This window comes from Nerophis ophidion, linkage group LG08 (genome assembly GCF_033978795.1).
Source record: "Nerophis ophidion isolate RoL-2023_Sa linkage group LG08, RoL_Noph_v1.0, whole genome shotgun sequence".
Taxonomy (NCBI): domain Eukaryota; kingdom Metazoa; phylum Chordata; class Actinopteri; order Syngnathiformes; family Syngnathidae; genus Nerophis; species Nerophis ophidion.
In genome coordinates, this window is record NC_084618.1 from 33,378,187 (window position 1) to 33,389,310 (window position 11,124).

The 11,124-nt window shown below is 37.7% G+C and overlaps 1 protein-coding gene across 3 annotated transcripts in view; it reads left to right on the forward strand.

The window, feature by feature from the left end:
* gabbr1b (gamma-aminobutyric acid (GABA) B receptor, 1b) overlaps positions 1-11,124 on the forward strand; it is a 665,116-nt gene that overhangs the window by 423,846 nt on the left and 230,146 nt on the right. For all 3 annotated transcript variants that reach the window (XM_061908314.1, XM_061908315.1, XM_061908316.1), the window contains 2 exons: positions 3,084-3,329; positions 7,111-7,174. In XM_061908314.1, coding sequence (XP_061764298.1) covers positions 3,084-3,329; positions 7,111-7,174 — 310 coding nt within the window. The remainder of the gene's footprint in view (positions 1-3,083; positions 3,330-7,110; positions 7,175-11,124) is intronic.

An 11,124-nucleotide genomic window follows, 5' to 3' on the forward strand; every position in this document is an offset into this window, starting at 1 on the left:
TGCCTCAAGTTGTTGCTCGGATTAAATAAAATGACAAAACTTTTCTTTCTTCTACATATAAAAAGTGCAACATTAAACAGTTTCAAGTCAACTCATCATCATTTATTACAGCATTTGGGAAGCCTGTAGTTGATTTTTATTATGTAAATGTTATATTTTTATCAACATGTGATAGCAGGGACCCTGCCATTCAAAACTAGGCTGCTACATTAATAATGATTAATGTAACTATAGCTGAAAAAAAGAGTACAATAGCAATAGGACAGATTATTCATCCCTGAACATCATGGTGTTCATGTAGGCTTAATGATGCACTTACATTATTATATACACTAGCAGAGAAAGAAACTTAATTCATTTAACATCATGTTGTTTTTTGCTGCTTCAACACAGCTTAAGAAGAATCGAGCGGGACCAGGAACCCACTTGGTCCCCGCATCATGTCCTCACCCGGCCCGTAGCGGAATGTCTCCGTCTCCAAGATAGATAGATGGATAGTACTTTATTGATTCCTTCAAGAGAGTTCCCTCAGGAAAATTAAAAATCCATCTCTTGATATTCTAGTTTCAAGCATGTTTTACTCAATATAGGTCATATCTCAGCAACAAGCTGTAATATCTTACTGAGATCATTTAAGACCAAAACCCTTAAAACAAGTAAAACCCTCTAACATAAAATATGTTTAGTGAGACGAATTATCTTATCACACAGAAAAAAAGCAAAAATCACCCTTTTTTGAGATATTTAATCTTACTTAGGTTTCAGTTTTTGCAGTGTGGGTTTTCCTCTGTGTTTGTGTTTTATTTCCTGTCAGCAGTCTTATTTTGTTTCCAGTTCCTGCCACTCTCTCTGAGCGCTCTTTTTGCTCACTTGTCCCTGATTGGCAGCCTGGCACACCTGGTGGCAATTGCCAATTAGGCTACTTATTTATACCTGCAGCGCCTTCCAGTCAGTGCTGGAGGATACTTTGCTGCAGACTGTTTGCTGTCTCCAGTTTTCCTTGAATCCTGTTGCCTGTTCCCTGTTCCCTGTTCCCCTTGCATTTTTGACATTAAAGTCATGTTTTCCTGCATCAAGCTTGCCTTCTCTGCATTTCTCTGTTCGTTACCAACAGTTCCTGACAACTAATGTATTTAAATACATAATTTCACAATACTGGCAATTGAAAAGATTTAAGTTAAGCGCAACAGTTAAAGGAATCAACATTTAATAAAGAACGCAAATAGTGTCAGTCGTTCCCCAATGCTTCTATCATTGCAATGACAGAAAAGTGAAAGTGGTTGTAATTGCGGCGATAACATTCCCTGATTTTTATAAAATCCATCCCTTGTTCATTTTTATATTCCTGTTACCTTTTACTAATTGGTAAGATATAATTTTTATCAAATAATAAACCATTGATAAAGCATTCAAATATCACAGCACATTACGTTGCCCAAGCTCCGTCATTAAATATTTCTCTGAAGGAAGTGAGATTGTCTTTGCGCATGCGTGGACCGATCAGTTCTTCTGGAACTGGTGTGGTAGTGACAGTCAATATGGGCCGCAGCAGTACCCAGTTGTAATACATTTTTTTACCACTTGTGGCAGTAATGATAATCACAAACAAACCAAAGAAGTCTGGAGCTAAAGTCATAGAAAAGTTTCTTAAGTGCAAAAATTATGAGTAAAGTGGTGAAGCTCTATTTTCATGTGCACTTAACTTTCATTGACAGTTTATTTACAAAACTTGGTATTTGTATTATTTGTTTTATTGACTTGGAATGTATTTATTTTAGCACTTTGTAATTGTATGTGAATTTATTTTTCATCAGTTTTTATGAGTCCCTTCTTTTGTAGTATTTATTTTTTATATTGACACATATTTTCCTATCATGTGACAAGGTTGTTCTTGTTAAACTGTAGGTTGATTAGATATAATTATTCAATAGGATTAAAATCAAAAGTAAGATTACTAATTTCTAGGGGTGTAACGGTACGTGTACTTGTATTGGGGTTCGGTTCGGAGGTGTACCGAATGAGTTTCCTCACAGACATATTAAATAGCGTACCGCACGTTGTGTACACAATGCACACTGCATGCTAGCAGCGACCGGGCTACGATAGACTGACCCTACCTCCTCTTTTCACCGGATATGTCCTCCTTTGCGGGGCTGTCCGGGTGGAGTTTCTTAAATGCCTCAAATGTCCGGCATTTTAAGTTAGGGTTGCGTGTATTTTCAATGTACGTTCAGGGTGAAGAAGGGGTTAAAAACATAACAAATTGTGCATGCAGCAGCATTCGTGAGGGAGGGGCAGAGACAGAGAGAGCAAGAGAGTTATGATAAACATGCATGCGTCGCCAGGCTCTGCTTTTTACCCATAGATTTATCAAATTGTATTTTTTATTATCTATAGCAGGGGTGTCAAAAGTGTGCCCCGGAAGCCATTTGTGGCCCACAGCTAATATTTTAAAGGCCCACGGCACATTCTAAAAATACTATTAAAATAAACATAAACAAAAATTAAATAAAAAAGCTTAAAGACTAAATGTAGAAAATAAATTTAAAAATTTAGAAACTAGAGACTATTTAGAGACTAAATTTAGAGACTAAATTTAAAAAAAGTTGCAACGTTGACTTATAAAGCAAACCTGTTTTTTTTTTCTTTCAAACTGTCATTGCTCAAAACAAAATATTGAATCAAAATCAATGTTATGATGAATTATTGACCTATCCAAGGTTCTGATTACTTCACATCAAATATTCCACTAAGAAAAATATTTTTGGTGCAAGATTTTGCAAATTTGGTAAATAAATAACCAAAAAATTTATATTTTGTTGTTTTCTTATTGTACCGAAAATCAACCGAACCGTGACCTCTGAACCAAGGTACGCACCGAACCGAAATGCTTGTGTACCGTTACACCCCTAATAATTTAGTGTTAATATTTGAGTGTGTTTTGGGCCCCTCTGTAGTGGAGAATTTGGGTCTCTAGTTCAAAAAGGTTAAGAACCCCCGGTCTAAAAGGAGCAAACAAGCCATTACATACTGTTTATCATAAGTAAATAAACTAAATCACTTTTGGTCTTCTTTCTTCATAGACCTCCCAGGACTTTATGGACCAGCTGATGTCAAAACTCGGGGGTAAAAACGCAGAAGACACAGGAGGTTTTCAAGAAGCCCCTCTAGCCTACGACGCTGTGTGGGCTCTCGCTCTCGCTCTCAACAAGACTGTGGGACCTCTGAAGGCCAAAGGTCACCGTCTGGAAGATTTCAATTACAACAACAGAGATATCACCGCTGAAATCTACAGAGCCCTCAACACCAGCTCCTTTGAAGGAGTTTCAGTGAGTACAAACCCTTCTAAATAAAGACTGAGCACATGGCAAATGAAAGAGCAGGGGTTTCAAAATGTATCCATGTTTATTTACTTTCACACAGTATTACCCATGTTCGAGACGGTCGTGTTCTTGCAAAGGACACACCAGATTATAGGGAGCACTGCCGATGAGTGGGTATATTATAAGGCGCATTAAAGGGGTCATATTGGGATTTTTTTCCCTAATTCAAAACACTTCCTTGTGGATTACATAACATGTAATGGTCAAAAATGTTGAATAGATTATGTTTTACAGATCATCTTCAAGTCGCTTTCCGACAGTCGCTTCAGGATGCATCGTTTTGTGAGCGGTCTTATTTACGTGACTCATCTTCGGCAGCGTCTTTTCCCCATCATCTTTGTTGTAGCGGTGTAGCATGCAAGGACGGGAGTGGAAGAAGTGTCAAAAGATGGAGCTTTAAACTATACATTTCCAAGATTGGTTGATAGGTAAAATATTTTACATTTCTGTACAGCCTAATTCACCACTGTGATATTTCTAATGAAAATTTACTGTTTTACAGAAAATAGTACATTATGTAGTGATTGATTGGTTCAATCCCCACCTAGTACCAACCTCGTCACGTCCGTTGTGTCCTGAGCAAGACACTTCACCCTTGCTCCTGATGGGTGCTGGTTAGCGCCTTGCATGGCATCTCCCTCCATCAGTTTGTCAATATGTGTGTGAATGGATAAATGTGGAAGTAGTGTCAAAGCGCTTTGAGTACCTTGAAGGTAGAAAAGCGCTATACAAGTACAACCCATTTATCATTTATTTATCATTTGATATATCTAATTGTAATATATTTGTATTATATAAAAGAAAATGTTTTTTCAAGCTTTTATTAAGCAATACAAAGTTTTAAGGTTTTGTGGTTATAATGTGGAAAACAAGGGAATAGTTTGTGGCGTGAGTTTGTTTTTAGCCAAATAAATGTATACACATGTTTTGGGCTTTGTATATTACAAGTTTTGAATACAGTAAGTTTATGAAAACTGTCCTTGCGAGATGGTCTAATACATGTCTTCAGTACTGTACTTTGGATTGGTTTCAGCACGTAAAGGTAATCACTTTGAATCCCTTTTTTTTCTGTATATATCCCTCGTTTGAAAAAGTTAGGACACCTCTTTCGTAGAGGGTGAGAAAGGGCTGTGATTTATTTTTGGATGGTTGTACATAAAGAGCGTTGTAAAGTACAAAGTATAGCAAGGGGTGTTCTTTTTTTTGTCCTGTCGAGCTACTCAAGCAAATCATATTGTTGATTTAGATGCCCATATCTGCTACGTAGATTTAATATATAAAAGAGAAGTGTGGGATACTTCTCTTGTTGTCTTATTTGTATCTGACTTTATAAAATGGATACATATTATTGTTAGCCGCAGCCGGACCACAGCAGGAGGGGATATAAAGAAAAGAAAGGGATAATAGAGAGAGACAACAAAAACAAACACAGCAATAATGACAACAATAACAACCACGACAACAACAGAACTTCATCAGGGAATAAGATGTGTACAAATATAACAGGAAAAGGGATAGCAAATAAGCAGTTAGTGGAGCAAATATTAATAACACAAAAATAACAATGAACATTCTTACACTACAAATGGAGCAATACAAATACCAATACAAATAGCACTATTGATAATGAATAATAACAATAATTACTTCTATTATCAACAATACTATTGTTTCAAATGTAGCAATACATATCTGTAATGATAACTTGATGTGCAAAAGAAAGCAGATAAATGGAGGGGACGAAAGAGAAGCATTAACCTTGTAGATTTTTATAGTAACAAGAGGTTAAGCTTTTTCAGTGTGCCATGTGTTACCCAGTTTACCCTGGGGGAACAACATTAATAAATCTTTGATGAAATGTGATTATATGTATGACTGTGTGTGTGTATGTACAAATCCCGTTTCCATATGAGTTGGGAAATTGTTTTAGTGTAAATATAAATGGAATACAATGATTTGCAAATCATTTTCAACTCATATTCAGTTGAATATGCTACAAAGACAACACATTTGATGGTCAAGCTGATAAACATTTTTTTCATTTTTTGCAAATAATAATTAGAATTTGATGCCAGCAACATCTGACAAAGAAGTTGGGAAAGTTGGAAATAAATACTGATAAAGTTGAGGAATGCTCATCAAACACTTATTTCGAACATCCCACAGGTGTGCAGGCTAATTGGGAACAGGTGGGTGCCATGATTGGGTATAATACAGCTTCCCGATTAATGCTCAGTCTTTCACAAGAAAGTATGGGGCGAGGTACAACCCTTTGTCCACAACTGCGTGAGCAAATAGTTAAACAGTTTAAGAACAACATTTCTCTAAGTGCAATTACAATAAATTTAGGGATTTCAACATCTACGGTCCATAATGTCATCAGAAGGTTCAGAGAATCTGGAGAAATCATGAAATCATCAATGTAAGCGGCATGGCCGGAGACCAAAATTGAATGACCATGACCTTCGATCCCTCAGACGGCACTCTATCAAAAAAAGACATCAACCTCTAAAGGATATCGCCACATGGGCTCAGGAACACTTCAGAAAACCACTGTCACTAAATATGGTTTGTCGCTACATCTGTAAGTGCAAGTTAAAGCTCTACTCTGCAAAGCGAAAGCCATTTCATCAACAACATCTAGAAACGCCGCCGGCTTCTCTGGACCCGAGATCATCTAAGATGGATTGATACAAAGTGGAAAAGTTTTTTGTGGTCTGACGAGTCCACATTTCAAATTGTTTTTGGAAATATTCGACATTGTGTCATCTGGACCAAAGGGGAAGCGAACCATCCAGACTGTGATCGACGCAAAGTTCAAAAGCCAGCATCTCTGATGGTATTGGGGTGCATTAGTGCCCAAGGCATGGGGAACTTACACATCTGTGAAGGCACCATTAATGCTGAAAGGTACATACAGGTTTTGGAACAACATATGCTGCCATCTAAGCGCTGTCTTTTTCATGGACGCCCCTGCTTATTTCAGCAAGACAATGCCAAGCCAGATTCAGAACGTGTTACAACAGTGTGGCTTCGTAAAAAAAGAGTGTGGGTACTTTCCCGGCCCGCCTGCAGTCTAGACCTGTCTCCCATCGAAAATTTTTGCCGCATTATGAAGCGTAAAATACGACAGCGGACTGTTGAACGACTGAAGCTCTACATAAAACAAGAATGGGAAATAATTCCACTTTCAAAGTTTCAACAATTAGTTTCCTCAGTTACGAAATGTTTATTGAGTGTTGTTAAAAGAAAAGGTGATGTAACACAGTGGTGAACATGCCCTTTCCCAACTACTTTGCCACGTGTTGCAGCCATGAAATTCTAAGTTAATTATTATTTCCCCCCAAAAAAATTAAAGTTTATGAGTTTGAACATCAAATATATTTTCTTTGTAGTGCATTCAATTGAATATGGGTTGAAAAGGATTTGCAAATCATTGTATTCCGGTCATATTTACATCTAACACAATTGTCCAACTCATATGGAAACGGGGTTTGTATGTACACACAGTCATATGTACAGTATGTGTATATGAATTTTTGTACAGTGAATTTATGTAAAAGTTTGTGTATGTATGTGGGAGCGTAGGTACCTATGTATGTGGGTAAGTACCGATGTGTGCGTGTGTGTATGTATGCATGTATTATTGAATGAATATATGTATGTGTGGATATATGTATGTATAATTGTGTGTAGGGTGTTAAATTGTTCTACCTGTTTCTTACAGGGTCATGTAATATTTGATGCTCAAGGTTCTCGGATGGCCTGGACTCTAATTGAACAGCTTCAAGGTATGCCTCAGTGTGCTCCCTTCTTTCGAATCAAATATCATTATCATAATGGGGTTATTGAAGACAATCATCACACTACACTGCACTTACCATGAAAATACAAATATGACACATTAATACATTTAATGGACATTTTGACTGAGTGTGCACATGTACATTAATTTTTGAACACTTAATCATCAGAGTATGCCGAACATGGCTTTTGATGTATATTTGGCCAGGACGAGTAGCAATACAAGAGTGCTGTACTATATTATATTAGAACACCACATGAGCTTTTATCTAACGCATTGCAAATGATGTTGTGTTTAAAATGCATATTTTTTCAGTGATCATTTTCTACAGAGATGAGTTATCAACGTAGATCTAACAAATACACAAAATATCACCACGTGGCATTTATACTAATAGCATGTTCATCGTGAACACATTACAATGATAAAAAAAATCAAATAAGATACTTAAAATACAGGACTGCGCTAAAACAAACAAATAATTATTGCTGGACTTGTGTGCTCACATGCCTTTGTTTATTTCAACCAATGCAATCGCATGCATGTTCTATCAGAATCAGAATCAGAAATACTTTAATAATCCCCGAGGGGAAATGAAGATTTTCAGCACACTCTTATTCAGGATCAGATAAACATTACAGGAAAACAGAACAGGATAGCTGATGGGTCTGCCACCTTCCGGCGCCCCTTACAAAAAAAGGTGAGAAACAGGTAAACACTCGGGAGGAGGGGGGGGAATTTATTCCAAGCCTGGGCCCCTGGAGAGTCGGTCCAGACTTAGGCCAGGGTAGAAAAAAAACCTCATAGCTATAGCACACAAAAACATGTGTGTAAGAGGGAAACATCAAAGAACACAAAGAACATTAAAAACATTAAAAGAGCAGAGCTGATGCAACCAGCCACTTCTACACACAGCCACAAAAGTAAAACAACAACAAAAAACATATACACCGTGGTGGCCTCTGCGGTGTTCCACAACATCGTCTGCGGGTCTGGGGTCCTATGGCCATAGACAGGAGCAGACCCAACAAAGCAACCAAGGGAGCCGACTCCACCGTAGGTCGCCCACAAACTTTCGGCCAGTGTCCAGTCCGCATGGATGAGCGAGGATGTGTCTAAGGAGACCGAGGTGTACGATACCTGCTGATTCAGCCAAGACACTGAAGCTTGTCTGTCCTGGCGCTCGGCTCCAGCTCCGCAGCCCTGTCTCTTTATCTTCCTCCAGTCTCTCCAAACGGACTCTTGTGTGGCAGAGACCCAGCAGCTGATCTCCATGTCATGGCCAAAGGGCTCCCGGGAGGCAGATCCAGAAGTTAACAAAAAAGCACCACAGAAGTCACGAAAGTGCCACCCCTTGTCACACAGTCCCAAAGGATCCCGAACCAAAAGGCAAAAAAAAACCCTCATGAAAACAAAAGGGAAACATCAGGAACACAAAAGGATTACACAAGAGCACACAACTCCTGCCAACAGCAGCCAATACAGCAGCGCCATCTTGGAAAAAAGGTGCCTGTTGTATTGTTGGATGACTACACAAGACGGCACATGTCACGCTGTCATGACTTTACAACCCCACTGCAGTTTGATGCCATTTTCAACTTGCTTTGGTCCCATGTGTGGGTATTTGCATAAATAAGTACATAGACTTAAGGTGGGATTCTTGGCTTTGCCGCTTAATATGTCTATGTAGATTGTCAGTGGTCCATGTCATGGTAATCCACAAATGTTGAATGGCGGCAACTCAACTGTTTTTGTTTGTTGAAAAAGTTTCACCTTGGATCCCAAAAGGCTTCTTGAGTTATAAACCTTAGGTGTTGAGTTTCCCTATTTATGTCCATGGTGGGTGTGGCCCCTGGGAGTGGCTTATTGTGATTGTTGTTGATGTCGTCAGTGTGGCTGGTGAACGATTGTCTCGCATACCAGTGGGTTGATTGACTGCCTGGTGGAAAAACAACTTGTTAGTGGCCAATTTTTCTGTGTAGAGAACCTTTGAGAGAGAGATGTCAGGACATGATTGTAGCCAGACGATAGGTGATGGTGTAAATCTCCTTCTATTTTTTGAAATTTCAAATTCTTTGTTTGACTTTTTTTGCACCACTTTCAAACCAACAGTTTTCTCTAATCAGAATCTGGACATCATTGTTGTCAAAGGAGTGTCATCGCTGATTCTGGGGCACTAAAAATGTTGTCCTCTATTGTGCCATGTGTCTAAGGATTGTTTGGTTTATACAATGTTTGTACAATGTAAAGGTCATTGAATTCTTTACGTCACTGTTTGTTTGTTATATATATGTATATATATATATATATATAAATAAATACATGATAAATGGGTTGTTCTTGTATAGCGCTTTTCTACCTTCAAGGTACTCAAAGCGCTTTGACACTACTTCCACATTTACCCATTCACACACACATTCACACACTGATGGAGGGAGCTACCATGCAAGGCGCTAACCAGCACCCATCAGGAGGAGGTTGGTACTAGGTGGGGATTGAACCAGGGACCCTCGGGTTGCGCAACGCCACTATTCCACTGCACCACGCCGTCCCTATATAAAAATACATATACAGGACTGTCTCAGAAAATTTGAATATTGTGAATATTGAAGCTGTATCTGTTGAAAAGCTCTATGGAGATGATGATTTCATTTCCCAGCATGATCTGGCACCTGTCCACAGTGCCAAAACCAGAAGTAACTGGTGTACTGACCATGGCATTACTGTCCTCGATTGGCCTGCAACTCTCCTGACCTAAACCCCATAGAGAATTTGTGGGGTATTGTGAAGAAGAAGCTGAAATACACCAGACCCAATAATGCAAATGAGCTGAAGGCTGCTATTGAAGCATCCTGGGCATCCATAACACCTCAGCAATGCCACAGGCCGATTGCCTCCATGCCACGCCGTATTGATGCAGTGATCCGTGCAAAAGGATTCCCAACCAAGTACTGAGTGCATTAATTTACATTTTCAAATGTTTGGTTTTGTTTTGCTGTTATAAATCTCTTTTTTTACTTGGTCTGAGGAAATATTCAAATTTTTTGGGATAGGATTTTTGAGTTTTCTTAAGCTGTCAGCCATAATCAGCAATATTAAAATAATAAAAGGCTTGCAATATTTCAGTTGATGTGTAATGAATCCAGAATGTATGACATTTTCATGTTTTTAGTTGCATTACGGAAAATAAAGGACTTTATCACAATATTCTAATTTTCTGAGACAGTCCTGTGTATATATATATATATAAAGTGGTGACCCTCGCCCCATCTATATATATATATATATATATATATATATATATATATATATATATATATATATATATATATATATATATATATATATATATATATATATATATATATAATAGGGGTGTGGGAAAAAATAGATTTGAATACGAATCGAATCGTTTACGTTGTGCGACTCAGAATAGATTCTCATTTTTAAAAAAATATATATATATTTTTTTAATCAATCCAACAAACCACTACACAGCAATACCATAACAATGCAATCCAATTCCGAAACCAAACCTGACCCAGCAACACTCAGAACTGAAATAAACAGAGCACTTGAGAGGAGATACAAACACAACACAGAACAAACCAAAAGTAATGAAACAAAAATGAATTTTATCAACAGTATCAATATTAATTATAATTTCAGCATAGCAGTGATTAAAAATCCCTCATTGACATTATCATTAGACATTTATAAAAATAATAAAAAAGAACAATAGTGTCACAGTGGCTTACACTTGCATCGCATCTCATAAGCTTGACAACACACTGTGTCCAATGTTTTCACAAAGATAAAATAAGTCATATTTTTAGTTCATTTAATATTTAAAACAAATTTACATTATTGCAATCAGTTGATAAAACATTGTCCTTTACAATTATAAAAGGTGTTTTTTTTTTTAAATCTACTACT